Here is a 21,757-nt window from a genome sequence, read left to right on the forward strand (position 1 = left end):
TGTGTGTGTGTGTAAATTATGATCCATAACTCCCCACAGTGAGCCACATGGCCAGGTCACCATGGGACTGGACTGCCACTGTGTGTGTGTGAGTGTGTGTGTGTGCGCACGCGCGCGCAAATGGAGAAGTCCCTATGTTTTCCAGTTAATTTTAGGATTTAGATGTGAATTAGTTAGTTTAGAATTAGGTCAGGTTGGTGTCCTGAAGGAGTAAATGGAAGTTAGTAAGTCCTCACAACTATAAAGGCATCAACATAACATATATATTTAATTCTGTGTGTGTTTTGGCACAGTGGGTTGGTGAGGGCATGATGGGAAAGTCATCTCCATCTGGAACCAACCAACACACCTGTGACGGCCAATACACTGTGTGTGTTAGAACATGTGCAGCAACACTGTAGGTTCTGTCAACTCTCATCAGAGTCATTTTTATTGGGGTGGAGGGAAAATCTGTCGCTCTCTCTTTCTCTTGCTCAATTTTCTTTAATTTCCACTGCATTTAGATGACATGTGATATGGATAAAAAATTCGAGCTGTCTCACTGTGATCATAGTTTCTTAGTTGTAGCTGGTCCTGGTGTCCTTTCACTGGTTATAATGGAAAACGACTTGACTGGTAGGTCACGTAAAAATCCAGTGTGTAGCGTTTGGTGGCATCTGTTGATAGAGTGATGAAGGTATCTTGTTACAGATTACAACCAACTGAATATCCCTCATTACACCCCTATAGTTGCTGTGTGTGTGAAAGGTCCTCTCTGTCTATTCTGGGCTGTTGTAGAAACATGGTGGTATAACATGAGGGACCCTGTAGAAGAGGACTCACTCCCTCTGCAGATGTAAGTTAGCAACAGATTGGTGAAGAAAACCGGGGCTAAACATGAACTTAGATTTGTCAGGTGGATTTTAATTGGAATAGACTCTAGACTACTTTATTTAGTGAACAATAACACGTCAATGAATTATGTGTCGCCAAGGGGAATGACATAATCTCTAAGTATGTACCAGACTGAAAGAAAGGTTAAAGATAATTTTAGAGCAGCACTGCTATACGTGAAGGCTAAAGTAAAAGAAAGAACAGAACTCTCTTGTGTTGGGAGATCAAAGTCTGAGCTGAACCCAAACACACACAAACACACTCCAATAGTGAGCTGACAAAGAAGCTTTATCGACCAACGCGTTTGCGATGTTGCATTCCTGCATTGCAGGACTTCATTAATATCCACAATATGAAGTGAACACAATGAGAATGAGAGACTGAAGAGACGGAGAAAATTAAGCAACAGCACTGTAGACAGACCACCGCCCCACACACTGTGACATATGGATGCTGGCCTCTCTGGGTTGAAGAGGGAGGGTGGTTTCGGGTATTTGGTATTTCATAACAGCAGGAGGGTATTTCACAGCAGGGGGCTGGGTATTTGACTATTTCCTAATGGATCTGTCCCCTCTGTTCACTAATATTTTGTACTGCTGGATTGTTTATTTGTTTGTTTTGCTACTGATATATATATTTATTATTATTGTCTTAGCATCATTTGAACATCTCCTTTTTTCATTTCCTCAGTGTAACACAACAATGTATGTCAATATTTATCAGGGATGTTACTTTTTCCAAAAGTCAAGTTTGAATGAGCCTGTCCAGTTTGACTAAAAAGGAGCACTAAGTGACAGCCGTACTGCTGTCTGCTGCAGGGCTGCAAAGCATTGGAGGCCTCAGTTTGGATGGATAACTAATAAAAACAAACCTGGATGGATTTCTGGTGATTAAAGTGCATGGATTAAGATATCTCATGAAGGAGTTTGTTTTTCATGTACAGCTGCTTGTCCACCTGCTGTGACATGTGTCTGTCCCTTCAAAAATACCTTCAAAATAAAAGCCATTTTTCAGTTCGAATGCACAAACAATTCAGGCTACAACTAATGATTATTTTCATTATCAAATAATACGCCAATTTTTTTCTCAATCTTTTTTTTATTGCTAACATTTCAGTAATTAGTGAAATAAGTTGTAACTGTAACAATATAACAGAAAAGATGAACAGAAAAGTTGTAAATCCTCAGAAACTGGAACCATTGCATATTAAAAATTTTTGTTTTGATAATTGACTCTGCGATTACCAGTATTCAGTTATAGAGAGCTGTAACTTTTGGATGCTGTTCCATAGAAAATCTCATTGACATTTGTAATGTTTACAACCAAAATACAGCCTTCAAACACAGCTTTCCATTATGTCTTGTGGTTCAGTTCATATGTTTAGATAAAGATAGTAGTAGTGAAAAATGATTTAATGTTGTTTGTTATGTATATATGTTTTTCATCTGCCTTTAATGAATACATTTGTGGGTGAAACATGTCTCAACAGAAGAAATAAGGCCATGGGTGAGATGAGGGGTCTCAGCTAACTCAAGCATGTCAACAGGACAGAGAGGATGTTCTAATATTATATATTATATAGTTAGTGCACTAACTATATAATATATAACATAATATTAAGTGCTTTAGTACTGTGAGTGCTTCAGGACTGAGGGTGTTTTATGTTAGACAGATTATAAATCTTGAGGCAAACTGTGATTTTGGACCATATAAATAAAATCTGACTTTAAAAGCACTTATTGATTTGTCTCAAAATATGGGAAATAAACCCCAGGAACATGCTTCATTTTTACAACTAATTGTTATGGTTTAACTTAAAAGTCACAATACAAAGAGTCATAGTTTACCTTGTTTACAATTAGAGGTGTCTCTTTTATAGGGCGATCTCTGGGGATTTTCTTTTTGGGCTTTTTGGACTTTTTGGCCAACCACCATAATATATCACCTCAGTTAATATTAAACACAGCGTGGATAAAATCTTTTATGTTTATGTGTGTGTGTGTGTGTGTGTGTGTGAGTGTGTGTTTGTGTTATGTAACTCTGAGTGTACTGTCTGAGCTCTGCGGACATGATCCTTAGAGGATTTGATGATTTATCTGGACCAATCAGATTTCAGAATTCCTCCCTTATTACACTGACTGATTGACAGGTGTCACTGTGTGTTCTGCCGGTCAGTGGATTAGTGATTAATACAGTCAATTATATTATGTAATGTGTACTTTCATATTTAACTGACAAATAATGTGAACACCTCTTTGCAGCCTGAGCATCAGTAAAACAATAAGCTTCTTCGCAAAATGCAAAACTACTTACAGATTTTATTATTACTAATAATGTGATTGGTCACTGACATCATCTTTTTATTCGTATTTCATTATATATAAAAATGATGTATCTTTCTCTGTACTGAGATAAAAATAAAGGTTACAAACTAAATTTCAAAAAGATGGAATGTAAAACATGAATAAAACAGAATGTGATTATTTGCTAATGCTTTCTGACATTAGCAAATAACAAGTTAGGACAGAAGCAACAAAAGGCTGGCACAACTTTGTACTGCTCAAAAAACACCTGTTTGGAATATTTCACAGGTAAACTAGTTCATTGGTAACAGGTGATCCTATAATGATTTGGGTATGACAGGAACATCCACCAAAGGCTCAGTCAGTCACAAGCAAGGGTGGGGCAAGGTTCACCACTTTATGAACTTCATAGAACATAAAAACAAACCCCGTCTGCTCACATGTGGCTGGCTGAAAGTTGAAAGCGTTTTGGTTGTAGGAATGGCATTGTCAACTGGTCCACCACTGTGCTACTGACTGAAATTTCTATACTATGAATTGTCATGAAATTTTGCACAGGCTTTGGTGGTCTCTGGGGGATTAATCATAATCATTTAGGTGAACCCCTCACTTATCCTGTCGCAGCCACTAGCATGGCTGTAGACTCTGAAGAGTCTTGCCATTGCTGTGTTCAGAGGCTATGTGTTAACTCTTCCTCTCTCCACGCAGGCGAGGTGTGTGTGCTGCAGCCAGGCGTGGTGCTGCTGCAGGATGTGTTTGCGGTGAAGGTGAAGCGGCGCCGAGCAGTGGGCCAGCAGTCTGGGGGACCTGTGCTCGGTGTGGCTCTGTTCTGCTGCAGGAGGAGAGGGAAGAGGCTGGAGGAGGACACTCTGCACCTCCACAATGCCTCCTCAGAGCACACACACACCTGGTACAACACCTTGAAGGAGCTGCTGACAGGTAATGCACACATTCAGTCAGGACAGTCAGGTACTATGAAGAGCAAACTCAAATTTAATTGTGAGTTTTAAATGTTTTTGATCTTCCCTTGCATTTTCAATGGGTTAATTTTCATCAGCTGTTGAAGGCTTTTTTATACATTGAGCAAAACTTATGTTTATGGTTAAACAAAAAGGATGTAGGGGTAGGGCTCAGGTTTAAAAATCCTGGAATTGCTCTTCAACATCCCTAAATGTAAATGCTACTTCTGGATACTTTAAGTACCATAAACCAAGTGAAATGGCAAACTTTGATATCGAAAGATTCCTGCTGTTCATAGATGGCATTTATCGACAGAATCTTTTCTGACATGGTTGTACTAATCTTTAAACCACAGATGTCCGCACAGAGGCCCAGTTTGGATTCTCCTTGGCCTCACATGAATTGTATCTGTCAAAAAAAAGATCCAGGCTGATGAGATTAACTGTTTCTCTGTGTTATGTAAGAGCTGGGATACACTGGAAACATGACTCAGTACTTTTACTGAATGAGCGTCATACTATAAGGTGATTACACACCCCTGAGTAATACTGTTATTATTAGGACTGTCTGTCATTGTATGCATTCTCTCAATAGATATGTAATCTGTCCGGATAGGTAATTTATTTGTGATGCTACACAATTAGAACAATTACAGAATAGAATAATAGAATAGAATATGTTAAAAGAATGTAATAATAAAACAAAAATATGTAATTACTTGTATACATATTTACATATACACATATATACCCAGGAAATAATTATGTGTATTCTTTAAATTTATGTCTGAATGAGTGTAAAGAGTAAGATGGTTATGCATATATAATATGCATATTAAAAACTGGCATGGCAGGGAAAAAAAACTTGCAGACTGTGAATATGAGGTATAGATTTGTCAAGAGTAAGCTAGTTGTTAGCCAGATGCAGTGCTAGCTGCTCAGATTATAATTTCATTGTTTTCAATCACCCTGCTCCTCACTCAGTTTAATGAGGTGAGTCACAGTTACATCAGACAATAGAGCTAATCTGCTAATCTACCGGAACACAGTGCCAGATTACACACACACACACACGTGCATTCAGCAGTACTCAGTAACCTGTTGTCAGCACTTAAATCATGTTGTCTGCAAGAGAGATTAGCTAAAATACTGTCTACGCATACGCATACACGTGTGTCCAGTTCACTTTGGTCCACCCAAGAGAAAGTTGAAACTTTAGCCACGATACACTACATCGTTAAATGTATGTGGGCACTTAAACGTTGCAGCCATACATGATAGCTGAGCGGAACCAGATTTTCTATCATTCAGTCAAAAGAGCATTAGTGAGCTCACATCATCATTCTAAAATGGGAAATCGGTGAACTTTGCACTTCAGTCTAAGAAATAAATACATAAAATATATTGCACAACATTTTAAATTATTCCTTTAAAACAGAACTAGTCCATAATTTATATTAACAATGGATTAACAGCTAAAGTTAGTGCTGTTCAGTTGCTAAAGAGCCAGATTTATTTTTTACTTTACATGTATACATAACATGTTTACTACCAGCAAATGTTTAATGTGATAACGTGTTTAAGATAAACTGTTTAACAGCTTGTGCTAGTAAAAATGTGATTTTTTTCTCTTTATAACATTTATATAAAAAAATCTCCCTTTCTGACTCAAATTTTCAACTTATCAAATAAGGGTTCCTTTATGTAGATTTCATCACGTTTAACAAGTTTTCTGTGAAACACAAAATTGCATGAATTCAGGCAGCTTGGACCTCAGCACAACCACTTTATGATAGGACCTGTTTAATAAAGTCCTGGATGTTGCTGCAGAATGAAGTTCCCAGACGCTGGTTTCCCAGGTGCACTGTGATGGGCGGTATCTGCCTGACACTTAACACACAATAGAAACGTTGAAGTGCTGTGTGTATGGAATTAACTCTCACAGACACACTTAACGTTTCAGGCTTTCTATTTTCAGCCAACAATGTTGACTCAAACATTGATGTTACAAGTGATGCATAAATGAACAGGTCAAAGGTCTCACACACACGCTACCGTCGTCCTGTCACCATAGCATCGGTCTGACACTTTATCGCTGGTCACCTGTCTGTCTGTTCGTCTGTCTATCCGTCAAAGCAGATTACCCATGAAGCCCTGCAGCAAAGTCACAACTTCTTTAAGTGTCCTCACGCTCACACTCACACACACATACATGAATGGCTCACAGGTCGTGTGTCAGCTTGCGTGGTCACACTGCACATCAAACTGTGACGGCTTTTGTGACTTTACACACCGCGACAGAGGAGTCTGTGTGTGTGTGCAGAAGGTAAACACAGTCGGTTGCTCTACTGCTGCGTGGACATTAAGCCTATTTTCCAGCTAGAGGTCAGTGTGAAAAGCGCATTGTTGTGTGAATCGTGGCGTTGCAGAGCAGGCAGTCCCGCCGCTGCAGACACCACTGCCATTTCTTAACCTTCAGGTCCGAACATTCAGCTGCACAATGGTGAGCAGAGAGCAGACACTTTTCTGTTTCCAGAGCCGTATTCTCTGCTGTTCGCTGTGTGAAGCAGCTGCAGAACGCCGTACAGAGAGTGAAAGGCGGTCAGAGTGACAAAAGGCGAGCAGTTATGCTGTATAGAGTCTGTTTCCATACACACCGTCAGACGGCGGGATGGATTGACTGCAGTTGTTTAACAGCACAACAGACTGACAGGTCAGTGGTGGCAGCAGAGCTCATTGGATGGCTGGACAGAGCTTGGCCAAGCCGCCACGGGCTGTTGCAGCTCCTCCCAGATCAATTGTCTTGTCACTCCACTGTCAGGTTTTTTGCTTGCTTACAAAGCTGTTAGTTTGGAAAACTATTAGTGGCTGCAGTCAGTCTGGTGGTAGGCTACTGTAAGGCTTTAAGGTCAAAATGACACCATAAACACAGTGTGTGGCCAGCATCGATGGGGTTCCATAGTATTTTTTCAAATTCATATCCAGTATCACATTCACTTATGGAATCCAAACCCTTTCGAATCTCTGCAGCTCAGACTCATGTCTGATCACTTCCGTTCTTGGCTGAGCGGGCAAATAAACTCTTCAGATTTTAGTAGGAGTCTCATAAATGTTAAAACTGAGATGAGCAGAATTATATATGAAATGTTAATTAACTGTATCTGATACATTTAACTAACACCTGTAGCCTACTGTGCACAAGCAATATATTCCAAATACTGAAACTATGAAGCTGATCAGATATAAATGTTGTTATGAATCAAAGATTCTTAAGAGCTCTCCACTGATTTTGGATTATATTCCCATAATATATACTATATTGTCATATTCACAATGGATGGTATCAAAAAAGATGCAACAAAATTCTCTTTTCTATTCTATGCGATATTCTAATTGTCAAAATTGGGCACCTACATTATACATGTTCAGTTTACAGTGACAAAAAACAGAGATTTGACAAATCCTCATAATGGACAAGCTTTAACCAGAGAATGTAGATGTTTTTGTTTGTTTGTTGTTTTTTGAAAATTAATTGACAGATCTGCTCAGATCTACTTTTGACTTTTCACTGGTAAAATAACAACATTTTCTCAATATATTTTCAAAATCTGAAGCGCATCAAACATACAGACAGACTGATTAAGAACAAAAGTCTCATAATCCTAAAGACACTCAACACAACAATATTTGTTCTACTACTGGAGATACTCCCTTTGTCCAGCACAGCCTGGTGTATCAAATAATATCGCTCTCTTTTAGTTTGTCTTTGAACAGATGAGATGTTCAGTCTGAGAAGGACGCCCCTACAAGTTGCTTTATGGCCCTCTTTGTGTGTGTGTGTGTGTGTATGCGCAGCTCTGTGTTACATATTAACTCGTGTGTCCGAGAAGTCAGTGAGTGTGTCCATAGTGACATAATGAGAGAAATCTGTGCACCTCTCTGTCTGTGGCTCTCACATTTAGGTTGAAGGCTTTATTAGTTTGTCAGGAAACTAATTTTATTGTACAGCAACACACATTCACACCCCTCCTCCACCTGCCCAGGAGATGTACAGAAGGTCAAAGCCTTTGACACCCGATTTATTTTGCGCATTTATTTTAAGGCAATCTGAGGACTCAGAATGTTGCAGCTGACAAGTCTAATATTGTGCTGGTTTTCTTGCTGTCACCTGTCAGTCAGTGTCAGTTCATCTGGAAATTAGAGGAGAGTGACTATGATTCAGTCAATCAAGGAAGAGCTGTAAATTCATTCCCTTTCCAGCCTGACTATCCGTTGCCATCTGTAGAGTCTGTGTGACTCCAAGGGACCAATACTGGTTGGAACGTTGGATGGTCCACAATTCTGGTCAAGACTAAACTTGTAAGGTTGGTCATACATTTATGGTCCTCAAGAAAATGAATCTCCTTTGGATCCACTGACTGTTCGTGTACTACCAATATCAGGTTTGATTACCATGACATTTAGTACGGACATGTACCCAATGTCCCCCCGATGTCCATATCCCCTTCAGGAAGAATTGTCCTAACTTTGGTGATCACTTAACTTCTCATCTGATGCCACCAGCAGGTCATTTTTTTGTCTAGTACTTTGGATTATGGCCATCTTTAAACCACAGCCTCATAATAATGCAAACAAGCCAACATGTATGCTTGGATCTGCCTTATTATGCAGTATGCTGCCACAGGATTGGTGAAACATTACCGTAACTGATATTCATGATATACGAGAATGAGACCCCAGGTGACAAATACTCAGAGTTGTAACTAATGATTCTTTTAGTCTAATAAAATCTGAGAAAACAGTGAAAATCCCCATCACAATTTCCCAAAGCCCAACATGACAAAGTCAAATGGTTTTGTTCCATTAAGATATCTGATTAAATAGGATATTGAAAGCCTGTAATTGATGACCACCGTCCACTGGCCTCAGACGAAGTCTGCACCAATATATAATCTGTTTTTGAAAACATTCAGCATCTCAGCCTTTGGTCCATAGAAATTCAACACTTCTCCTTGACAACACTGGGATTGTTTACCATGGTAACGTTTTAGCAATGTCATAGCAACCTGCTGCTGGCTGAGATTGGGGGATGATCTGATGGATACTTGATCTCTACATCTACCTGTCTGTCTACCTTTCTTCCTGGAAAAATATCGCTAAATCGAATGAGATCAACTCCTGTGAGACTGTGTGTGCATGTGTGAGAGACAGAGATCATCACTTTTAACATATTTGAAATTATTTCATCAACACCACGGGTATTAATAAGTTAATAGTAATCTCGGCCAACAACTTTAGTTGTAGTTTTTTTGTCTTTATTTATTCATATTTTGGCAAACTGATACTCTTGAAAGTATGCCAAATTAGTTATCTGGTGTTTTTGCAGTGTACGCATGTGCAGAAATCTCTCACCAGATCACTTTGATATTGGAGAACACTTAAAAATGTCTGTCTTTGTGTGTCAGCCCTGCAAATGACTGGTGACCAGTCCAGAGTGACACAGCCGAGCAGTTTACTCTTGTGAAACTAATGTTTTAATCTTACTCTAACCCTGGCCAAGAAGGTTTAAACTTACAAAGGAATCATATTGGTTAGAGAGGAGTTGTAAATGTACTAAATTTATTGTTGACACCAAAGAAAATGCTTGTAGCTCCTGGAAATTGTGGACATTCAGTGGAGAGAAGACTGATAGAAGTTTTGGGCAACTTCTTTCAGGAGCTCCTGAGAATCTGGTCAGAGCTGTGTGGTGAAGTGGTAGCAGGAGGTGCACTGTTTGAATGTGTGTGGGGTCATTAACAGGGCGAGGTCATGGCCTTTTGGGAACAGATTATAGTAATGAGCTGGATAATGGAGCTAGCGTGTGTGTGTATATTGATCAGTGCTAGTCTGTGGGGATTTATAATGCGGTCTCTAAATCTGCCTAATGATGAGCTGTACAGGGGGTCAGTGTATGTGTGTGTGTGTGTGTTGGTGTGACTGTAGTTTGGAGTCGATACCATATAACCATACACACACACACACACAATAGGGCTCATCCACCATGAGCGTCATTGCAAATTTCATAACAGTCTTTCCAATAGTTGTTGTTGAGAAATTTCAGTCTGTAATGAGTGGTGGAGCTGCCAACATTGTCACTCACTCTTTTTTACTTTTAGAAAACACAGTGATCCTTAACATTTGTAGCTGCTCACCCTGTGTGTGTGTGTGTGTGTGTGTGTGTGTGTGTGTGTGCATGCAGGGTTCAGCAGTCGTCCCAGGTATCTTAAGGTGTTCATCAACCCCAGCAGCCACAAGAAGGAGGCCGTTCACATCTACAGAGAACATGTGGCTCCGCTCTTCAAGATGGCTGACGTCCGCACTGACATCACTGGTCAGTCTGTCCATTTGTTTATCTACCTACTGATCATCAACAAATTTTAGTGATTATTATTATTTTATACCTGAGACTGATGGTGGGCGCAGCCGTAGTAGAGACACCTCACATGTATTGTAATAAAATTATGTGTAAGGCCAGTAGAACTGTTACAGAGAAGAAAATGTGTGTGTGTGTGTGTGTGTGTGAAGAGAAAGGAGGTCCAAAGGTCAGAGTTAATGGCAGTGTCTGGTCGCTAGGTAACTTGATACAGGAGGCGGAGCTTAGCCCATCTGTTGTGACTGAGGGAAACAACCTACTCCTCTCCCCTCCTCTCCTCTCGTCCCCTCTCCTCTTGTGATTTCTCTTTTTCCTTTCCTCTCATCTCCTCTCCTTATCACATCACCATATCTCCCTTTTTTTTTATGTCCTCTCTCCTCCTTTTGCGTGTTTCCTCTCCTCTCTTCTCCTCTCCCCGTTCCTCCTCCTCCTCATATTTTCCCCTTTCCTATCCTCTCCTCACCTCCCCTCAGCAGATGGTGTGATATCCGTTGTCCCACTTTTTTTGGGCATCCATTGCACACACGCTCGTGTACATGTGACCACACACATGCATGAACATTTTGTCTCTGTCCATCTCAATGTCTCTCCATCTGTTTCCCTCTCTTTTTCCTTCACTTCTCTCTCTCTCTCTCTCTCTGTCTCTCTCTCTCCAGTGACAGAGAGGAAGGGTCACGCTCTCTCAGTGATGAAGGAATGCAAACTGGATGAGTATGATGGGTTAGTCGTCTCCGATCTCTCGTCCCTCTCCTCTGTTAATTGACAACATGTATGGAAACATATCACTCTTCTCCTGAGAAAACCATGGTTTCCTGTAATAAATTTAGATTGCTGCAGAAAATTACACAATTAACATAAATTCCAAAGTCCTGGTGTTATTCCTTTATGTGAGTTAAATAATGTAATGACATTGCAGTCTTTAGGGGTGCACTCAGTCTTCTGCACTCAATACACCTGTAGCACAATAACAAGGGCAGTTTTCGGCAAAAATGGTCCTATAGACCATTTGCTAAACCCTAGCCTTAGTTACTGTCGCTCTGCTTGTCAATCTTTGCGTTCTCGCACAACACAGTGAGGTTCTTATTTTTAAAGCAACTTTGAATTCAGATACAGATACACCAAAGCCGTTTCTAATTTCTAGCCAGCAAACTTCATTTTTGATGAAATGACATCTGTCACTGGCAGATTGTACCAGCTATGGCAAGGTATCTAATTAAGCAAGTGCTGTTCTTGTATTTCAAAGCAGAGCTAGTTAGTCCTAATATTGCAAGTTTGAGAAGGAAAAATTATATTATAATATAACCTTACACACTCAGACAAGCAAGACAGAGACTAGATTTTTACATTATTGTTAGTATTGCCAAACAGTATATCACACTTTAATGTTGCAAAGGCGTTTAGGGGGTCTGACCATTGTGTTTGGGCTAATGACTATGTCTGGGGCTGCTGTAACCTTCCACCTACCCAATCTCACTGTTACTATTACTTTAATTTTACAGTGGTAAATGAAGTCTAATGCTTTACAGTTAAATAAAGTTATAAAATAAAGGTTCAGTGTTTACACAGAAGTTAACATGATTAAACTGTGACATCATCTGTCCACAACACCCTCAGCTGAACCAGATAATTAAATAGCAGTTTACTGTCAGAGGCTGACACTAAAACACACTGACCCAGACTGATTACACACACGCACACAAACACCCACACCCACTGACAGGTGAGGTCAAACACCAACTGGTAACTGGTCACCAATAAAGGTAAAATAATATTTTGAAGAAGTGAAACAAAAATGAAACAACAAGAATAGTTACAAAATACCAAAATACTCATCAAAGTCTTATCACTATCTGCAGTGTCTGTGTGTGTGTGTGTGTGTGTGTATGTTCTGTGCATGCGCGTAAGTGCTAGTATGCATTTGTGTGTGTGTGTGTGTTCGGGTGCGTGTGTAAGCAGCTTTTGCGCTCAGCCCTCATAAAGCTTAATGTGCTTAGAGAAGATTAGCTTCGTTGCTAAGCTAGCTGCTCAGTGTGTGTGTGTGTGTGTGTGTGTGTGTTTGAATGTGTGTGTGTGAGGCTGCTCTGGTGAGGATTTGGTTGAAACCTACATTTGCCAATTAGGCTGGCTGTCACCGTGGTGACCGGAGCTTCAAGTAATCTCATCCACAGGAGGGGTTGAGTCTGTTCACCTCATGTTTACCACAAATACAAACTCTCAAAATGAGTCTTTGTGATTTCATTTTTTGTAAAGATTAATAGATTACTGCCACCACCAATACCACTGGTACTATACACACACACACACACACACACACATATATATATATATATATATATATACAGAAAAATATATATATATATACATCCACGCTCATTACAGATAAGATAAGATAAGATAGACCATTATTAGTCTCACACTGGGGAAATTCACATACACATGCATGTTTATTTTTTCCTGATGTGTGTATGTATTATTTTGGCTGACTCTGTATAGAGGTAGGTTAAGAAAAAAATATGGGGATATTTACACCCTTTTCTAAAGAAACTATCAAAAACACACGATACACACACACACACACACACACACACACACACACACACACGCACACACTCGATTTTTACAGTATTTCACAATTTTTTAATTGTTAGCAGTAAAAACATTACTGAATTGCACTAGATGGAGGATTACTTAATAGTGATTTATTGACATTGAGTTTGAGAGGAAGGACCTACAGTCATGCTCCTTCACACACTTTGGGTGAAGCAGCCTGCCGATGAAGGAGCTGCCCAGCGCTGTCAGTCTCATACAGGCGGTGGGGGTCATTCTCCATCATAGGACAGCTAGGCTATCATCCTTTTCTCTCCCACCTCCTGCACTGGCTCCCTACAGTGGAGCTGGCCTTGCTGATGATTTTGTCCAGTCTCTTCCTGTCTGCAGTAGAGAATGCTGTTGCCCCAACAGAAAGTAAAAGTTACAAAAAAGGAATACTTACTTAAAAGAGGTGAATAAGAAAAGAAGAGTAGGAGCTGTTATAACAAGCAGCCACTCTACGCCATCTTACTAAACTATTATTTGTTTTATTTGTTTTTAAGTTTTTGTCTGCAGTTACCTGGGTCACAGACAGGATTTTAGAGGCTCATTCTATTGTGAAGTGGAACTCATTTACTGTTAGGCTGGCTTTTTCACATGTTTAATGTTGTCTTTTGCCTAGATTAAATACTGTTTAAAGTTGATTGATTTATTGATTTTAATAAAAATTCAAATTAATATAAATTTGTAAATCAACAAGACTACGACTTGTCAGTTTTCAGTACTTTCAGAATTTTCAGCACACATTTCTACTGGTCTCAAAAAAGTATTGAGGTCTGATAAAGAGCCCCTTTAGTGTTATTGTTAGTAAGGAAATCCTCAGCGATGGTCCTGTGTAGAAGCCACCTCCACTGCGGGATAACCGTGTATTTGAAGATGCCTGTTTAAGGTGCCACAAAGACAGCTCTTTTATGAGTGTTCACTGTCACTGGATTTCCAGCCAGCCATCAGAAGTTGAGATGAAAGTGAAATGAAATGTCTTCAATTTCACAATATAAGTTGAGAGGATAATTTGATTTTGGCCTAGATTACTGTTATTACAAGTTTACATAAATGCAAATAATTTTCTTTCTGTTTGACTCTACCTGTCTACCAGGCTGTCCATGTGTCATTGCGTTGTTTTGTCTCCAGGGTGGTATGTGTTGGGGGTGACGGTTCGGTGGCAGAGCTGTGTCATGCTATGGTCCTCAGAGCTCAGCTGGATGCTGATTCCCCAGAGAAACCAGTGAAACCAGTGTTGCCTCTGGGAATCATTCCAGCTGGTGAGAAAGAGGACACACCCTCCTGTAGATCCGCATGCTGTCTCACACACTGTGGACCAGCACTGTCTTGAAATACACACTGTATATCTACATTATGTTGAAATGTTAGACAGGATTTTTCATTGGCTGCCCATCTTTACAGGTTCTACAGATGTGGTTTCTTGCTCTGTTCATGGAGTCAGAGATCCAGTCACTGCAGCCCTGCACATTGTCCTGGGTAGGTTCTGCCTGTTCTGTATCTATAGATGCAACATCCTGGTTCCATAATCACAATGGCTGTGGTGGGTTTACTCCTGGTGGATTTCTACTTTGTCTTATAGTGATATCATCATGGATGGGTTCTACCTGTTCAGTTTACATTTACCTCTCTGGTACATTTGAATTCACCTGTTCTTCATTTATAGTCTGGAGTGGTTCTGCCTGTTTTAGATCTATAAACATGTTGTCCTATGTAGCTCCTCCCACTTCCAGATCTATTGTCACATTGTCTTTTGTGGGTTTCTATGCTTATAGATCTCTAGTCATGTCATCTTGGGTGCATTCCAGGTCATCTTTATCATCACCTCCCCATTGTCCCCAATTTGATTTCCTTTAAGCAATGAGCCAGTCAGGAGCCTGTGTTCCTGTTAAGCTCTGATGTGATTGGCTGATGTTCACTTGGAGTGTCAGCAGGGACAAACTTTGAGGACAAACAAACCTACAGGAAGAGTATAGTAGATGGTGTGACTGAACTCATGAGGGAGGGAGCAGACAGATGTCTAACGGCAGGATCAGTTTCACTTTAAATCACAGGTTTACTCTGCTCACTGTAGCCCCGCCCCCTTCACCTCTCCTTGCCTCCTCCCAGGGAAACCTGCCGACCAATCAGCTGGCAGCAGGGCAGGATGCTGTGTTTGAATGATAGGTTGTGGTGAGATGGTGGTTCATTAACACTAATTAACACTGGAGCTGTGTGTTTGTGTGTGTGTGTGTGTGTGTGTGTGTGTCTGTGTGTGACAGATGGGAGTATTCAGTGTCACAAATAAGACTAATTCCTGAACAATAGAAAACAGTTAAAGTTCCCAGGCAGGAAGCTGTTCCCACGGACACCAGGAGATCACAGGTGAGTTCTGAACCAAGGGGAACATACATGAACTGTCTCCTGTGCCCTGACATGATAAACTTATGAACTCACTGAAGGTGGTGAGGCCATTATTGTCAATGTCAGCACACCCCAGTGTGTGTTATGGCTATGTTTAAAGTGTGTAGGAAGTCAGTTCAAGTCATTGTTAGTTTCATCAGCGCTGTCCCTATGGTTACCTTGAACACAGAACTTGAACACAGATTCAAAATGGTACTGCTATTGAGGATGCTTTGATTGTCTGCTCATGCCATGTCTTTTTTGTTTGTTTGTTTGTTTTTTGAAGGGGGGATTGGGAGTTTTAGTCACTTGGTGTAGACATGGTGGGTATTTAATGGAGTGAGTCCTTGTTTTCAGGATTTTTAAACTACTACATACGCTTATTTGCTTTCTTGCTGAACGTTAGGAATAATCTTTCTTTCTGTATGGTATATATGAAGCTACAGCCATCAGCTACTTTTCTTAGCTGTGCAGAAAGACTGGAAACGGGGGAACAGCAAACCTGGCACCACACTAATTAACATGTTATACAGACTATTTCTTGACTATAAGCAGTTGCTATGCAGTCAGCGGAGACTCCAGGGCCTCACTGCTACCAGCCAAGAAATACTCTGGCAAATAACCTCAAGTAAATAGGCACGTCGTCATTTTACAAACATGGCATTTAATAATATCTCAATTAGTCATTTAGCTTCATATTTATTGTAAAGATATGAGAATAAAACAGATCTTACAAGCACATTCTGTTGATGTAGCAACTGATACTCACACACAGTTCAGTCGTAGTTTAACTGATATTGTTACATCCATTTTCGCCCTCCAGTTGGCTTCACTGCAGTTAAACACCTGAGGCAAAGGCATTAAACGTGATGCACTCCAATTCAGGAGCTGTTCAAACCTAAGACAGGTTTGCTGGTAACAGAGGAGGAGATGGAGCAGAACTTTCAGCGACTTCAGAAAAATGATGTGATGAGATGACTGGCCAGGTCTTCGACACTGGGCTGACCAGGCATCCCACCCCAGACACTGCAGCAGGCTAGAGTGATTTGTCATTTGTCACAGTTTGGGTGCTATTATAGCAGCAGAAAACGCCTAAAATGATTACTGCGCAGGATGTGTATCCATGCATTCATCACATCTATATCACCCATCTCCTTGAAGGTGGACGCATCAACAGATGTCACAAAAAACATGGGCAGATTCACTGTGGGACACGTGACTTCTCCCTAATCAAAAATTGAGGAAAAAGGAAGACCCCCTGTGTGCCTCCATATGAGCAACCTTGGTGTAGAAATGGCTCAAGTCCTCCTCCAGTACCATGGTCTCAGTGGAGCTGGAGAGCTATGTAAGACGCCCTACAGTGGAGGAAGTTGGCAGCAGAATAGTACAGTGTACACCCTCCTCAGCATCCGGGGGGCAGCCAGGGAAAGGGTGAACCACGAATTCATATCAGTGTTGAATAGTGATGTGAGGGATCAGAGTGAGGTCACCCTTTGTTACTGTCCTGCAATGCACATACAAAATAGAGGAAGCCGATATTTTAAAATATCGGCTGACAAACAAAAAATAACATGTTTATTGTTTATATATGAAACTATGTAATGTTACTTGCTGCACGGCTGTACTTATTGGCTGCACTGTTTTTAATAAGCACTGCAGGTTTGATCTCACCGTCACACTTACTGTGAGACAGCACGTCTCAGGATTAAAGCTGAGACAGTCGGTTAGTCTCACACAGAAACATGCACAGTGACACACACACACACACACACAGGCAACATGCCATATGGTGAGGAAATCAGATTCTATCCAGAGAGAGAGACAGGCAGGCAGGCAGACAGGTGGGGAGACAGCAGTTCAGTAGGTTATAGCAGGTATGTGGCCAGATGGCATGCTGTGTGTGTGTGTGTGTGTGTATGTGTGTGTGTGTGTGTGTGTTGGATTGGATGGTCTTGATGGTGAAATCAGGTTGATGAGGTTGATTATATATTTTTTCCCAGCTAGTGTTTGGTTTGTAATTTGTTTACACACTTTGGAAAAATAAACAGTAAACAGTCTTGGGTGTACCAACTTTGTTCATACTGTTTTTACTGTGACTGGATTGGAAGTGCACATATCAGATATTTGTTTATCCATTCATGTTTTCTTGGGTCACTGAAGGAGGATTATGTGTTAGTAAACACAACTTATCCTTACATATAACTTTGAAAGTAAGAAAGAAATTACATATGTTCATGATAGTATTCAAAGCCACCAAAAAGTAGTCTAATGGTGCCTTCACTTGTCTCTGTTGGTCACATGACCCTTGCCTTTCCCGTGTTTAGCAGCCCAGTAGTTTAATATACGACATTCAAGTTTATAACAGCAAACAGGGAAACATGTTGACTAATGACTGACAGACAGTGCTGGCTGCTTTACAGGGTCATTTGTGTATGTGTGCTGTAAAAAAGTCACATTTTGATGGATTTTTATCTTATCTTATTCCTATTGGTTTAGATGTTTCCACAGAGCAGAAAACCCAGTCAAATTACTGCATTAGTCATTTGAAGGACAATTTCACACACAGTGATAATCATATTCTTGCTTTGGAAAACTTTACCAGGGACAGGTTGTCATTTAATGTTCCCTTACACTGAGTTAGACATATTTATCATAAATCTGCTGTAAGTGTCCTCTAAATTCTGCTGCTACAGAAACTGGTCAAGCAAGCCTGGCTGTCAACTGTTCCAGCCAGGGATTTGGTAAAACTGGAGTGATATACCACCAGAGACTAGCCAAACTGGAGCAATAACAGCTAGAAACTGACTGGTCACCAATTCCACAGAATTTTTTTGAGATTAACACACACACACACACACACACAAGCACACACACACAGACACCCCTGACCTCTTTCTGTTGCCCATATTTAGTATGTCGCTTCATATGAATATTAACGAGCTTCTCACCATAAGACCATTTGGCCGTACTACATGCTTGGTCTGTGTGTGTGTGTGTGTGTGTAGGGTCCTAAGATTTTCTAATAAATATTCTTAGTTAAAAAGTAGTTTTTAATATTTCATCTCTACCTCTCACCTCTCTCTCTCTCTTTCTGTCTGTCTGTCTGTCTGTCTGCAGGTCACCTGCAGCAGGTGGACATGTGCAGCTTTTCATCTCTTGGTCAGGTGGTGCGTTTCGGTTTCTCTGCCATGTTTGGCTTTGGTGGGCAGAGCTTAGCACGAGCGGAGAAGAAGAGGTGGATGCCATCATCACGACGACGAGAGTACGCACTGGTGAAGACACTGGCTAGGCTGAGGTAACACACACACAGATACAGTATACACACATACATGTACACACGTTCATGGAACATTATAGTAGCAACAGAGGGTATGTTGAAATTTTTTTAATGGTCATATGTTGATTAGATTTTAACGCCCTCTGGATGGATTGCCATGATATGATATGATATATGAGGATCAATCATACTGATTTTAAGTGGTGAAAAGGAAACTAAGTACATTTACTCAAGTAATACGCTTAAGTAGAATTTTGAGATACTTGTACTTTCTTCCATTTTTTGCTACTTTATACTTTATATATTGTACTCTTTAGTCCATTACATTTATTTGACAGCTTTGATTCCTAGTTAGGCAGGTTTAGTTTAATAATACAGATCTAATCAACAAATACATATGATGTAATATTGTAAATTGAAATAAAACTTCACTGAACCAGGAGGGTAAATTCACATGCTACCCAGCATATAAAATATACATTAAGTTGTTAAATCACTTCTACCAGCTTCAGAATTGTGGTAAAGGTGGTTTAGCTGTGTTGAACACATCAATACATCCATACCATAACATACATTATTCAGAAATATGACATTCTACATGATGAGTACGTTAAGTATATTTTGATGCTAATACTTTTGCAATTTCACTGAAGTAAAATTTAGAATTCCAGCCTCTTCCTTGTAACAGAATATTACTGCTAAACATAAACATGTGTTGTCATTGTAAACATGTTAGCATTTACCTTAAGGCACTGTGGCTGCAAACCATTAGCCTGGTTTCCCTTTTTTTCTGTTTCCCTCAGACCAGAGGACTGTCAACTGTCTTTTCTACCAGCCAAGAAGTCAAACAGTTTGTTTGAACAACGGTGAGAAACATACAGAGAACACACATACATGCACACACACATATGTGCATATACTGTTTTGTATATACAGTAAATTTTAAGGTGTCTTCAGACCAACATTAGCACTGTGTGTATCAACGTAATACGTAGTTCTTTCATGTGGCAGCTGCTGATTATTTGGGGTTGCAGGCACTGAAGGTTTCTGCTTACACACTAACCATGTTGTTGCCTCTCTTGGAGCACTAGGCACTGACACATCAAACAGCTAGAACAATTTAGAAATTAGAAAAGCAATCAAGATCCATAATTCCATAAGTTCAATCTTTTTCTCTCAGTCTTTTCCCCCCACTACTAAAACACAATATTAAACTATCAAAGATGTTTTTGCTCCTGATCCGCCATGTTGCTAGCTATAACTCATGTCACATTGTCACCCAAGGAAGTAATTCATCCAGTCGCCATAGCAGTCTAGTTTGTGAACAGAAATAAGAGGACAGTAAATACTGTCCAGTAAATACTAAAAACTCATCATCATTCCCCTCAAAAGTAGATTGTGGATGCCTTCAACCCAGCCCTAATTCAACATTTATCTTAACTTGCCTTTATCCCTATTTTAAAACAAAGTTTGATCTTCCCTCTTTCTCTCAGAGAGCAGGACCAGGACTCGGAGTCAGGTGAGACCAGTACATATCTGTCTTTAACGTGGTCATACACTTGTGGTCACAACATCAAAGCTAGTTCAGATTTGATTTACTGTTTTTCTTGCTGTGATTGGTCGGTGCAGGGGGGGAAGAGTCCTGGACGACCAATCAGGGTCAGTATCTGAGCATCAGTATCATGTCCATCCCCTGTCTGAGTCCACACACACCTCAAGGACTGGCTCCCAACACCAGGTACAGGGGTGTATGACAAGCACTTAATCCGTCTGAGAAAGCTAAAGTCAGCTGTGTTGTGTTCTTGAATGCACCACACTGCAGGTTATTTCATTATGTTTCTGCTACTGAATGTACTCTTTCCTGTTTGTGACAGCTTGGCAAATGGCAGCGCAGCCTTGATTGCCGTTGGAAATACTTCCAGGTCAGAGTTTGTCAAACACCTGAAGAGATACAGCAGCTCTAGTGGACAGGTGAGAGCAGCTGTCAGTCAACATCCTTTCAGTTTTTGTTCAGGAGCTGTACGCTGGAAACAACATTAAGCTGATCAGATTAAAATGTTAATATGATATGAATTAAAGTTTAGCTAGGAAAATATTAAAGTTAGTATTATCGATATTTTCAGAATGATGTATCAAATGCCAATTTGAAAACAATGTGAACAGTGCTTGCTCTCATGGAGTTTTATTGTGACTTTAAGCTCACTGTTAATCTGTCTGGCCTGCAACTTTAATGTTTTGGTCCGCTCTTACTGCTCTCACAATGTCATGCTCTCAGCCACAGAATGCAGCTAAAAAGCTAGAAAAAACCCACAATGCACTCACTGCAAGGCGCCAAACAGCGGACAGATGGACAAAGTCAGCAAATAGCTGGTGAATATAGTCCAGCATAGAGAATCTTTATTAATAATGGTGTGTCAGTGTCGCAGCATGTTGTGTACAATGCTTGTTTCCACTGCCCCCAGTGGCCAAACTATAAAAAAACACAACTGCAGTACAGGGGGTGTACGCACCGAGTGATGCATCTTGCAACCCTTAAACAATGTTTTGTTGAACACAAATACCAACTGCATAAAGCACATTAACCACAGAACACATAGACGTTTCATTTAGCTGTTGCTGAACTAATGTTAATTAGCTCCAGCTGATCAAATCTGCTATTTTCATCAAACAGTCAGTTGAAAATGAGTCGCCTATCTGAAGGTCTTCCATCAGTCAAATGTTGTTCCGGCCCATTCATACTCACACCCAGTGTGGGTTGTGTTGGAAATAATTCCTTCAGTTGTTGAGGTTTCTCGGTGTTGACCTCGCCGTCATAAGTCTGCACCTCTCACACAACAAAGGAAACAAACTAGTTAATGGGTAGATTAACCTGGTTCAGCATAGTCTGGCCTGGCCTGCGAGACTAACCCACTTACCAAATATACTAACAGTGTGGCATTCACTGTCCTGCAGAGCAGACAGG

At 40.4% G+C, this 21,757-nt stretch overlaps 1 protein-coding gene across 2 annotated transcripts in view; it reads left to right on the forward strand.

Moving 5' to 3' along the window:
- Nucleotides 1-21,757, forward strand: part of cerkl (ceramide kinase-like) — a 30,726-nt gene that overhangs the window by 6,153 nt on the left and 2,816 nt on the right. For both annotated transcript variants that reach the window (XM_046404040.1, XM_046404041.1), the window contains 10 exons: nucleotides 3,885-4,115; nucleotides 10,374-10,505; nucleotides 11,204-11,267; nucleotides 14,268-14,398; nucleotides 14,541-14,615; nucleotides 18,636-18,813; nucleotides 19,599-19,661; nucleotides 20,289-20,314; nucleotides 20,425-20,533; nucleotides 20,670-20,766. In XM_046404040.1, the coding sequence (XP_046259996.1) occupies nucleotides 3,885-4,115; nucleotides 10,374-10,505; nucleotides 11,204-11,267; nucleotides 14,268-14,398; nucleotides 14,541-14,615; nucleotides 18,636-18,813; nucleotides 19,599-19,661; nucleotides 20,289-20,314; nucleotides 20,425-20,533; nucleotides 20,670-20,766 (1,106 nt within the window). The remainder of the gene's footprint in view (nucleotides 1-3,884; nucleotides 4,116-10,373; nucleotides 10,506-11,203; nucleotides 11,268-14,267; nucleotides 14,399-14,540; nucleotides 14,616-18,635; nucleotides 18,814-19,598; nucleotides 19,662-20,288; nucleotides 20,315-20,424; nucleotides 20,534-20,669; nucleotides 20,767-21,757) is intronic.

This window comes from Scatophagus argus, chromosome 11, assembly GCF_020382885.2.
Source record: "Scatophagus argus isolate fScaArg1 chromosome 11, fScaArg1.pri, whole genome shotgun sequence".
Classification (NCBI taxonomy): domain Eukaryota; kingdom Metazoa; phylum Chordata; class Actinopteri; family Scatophagidae; genus Scatophagus; species Scatophagus argus.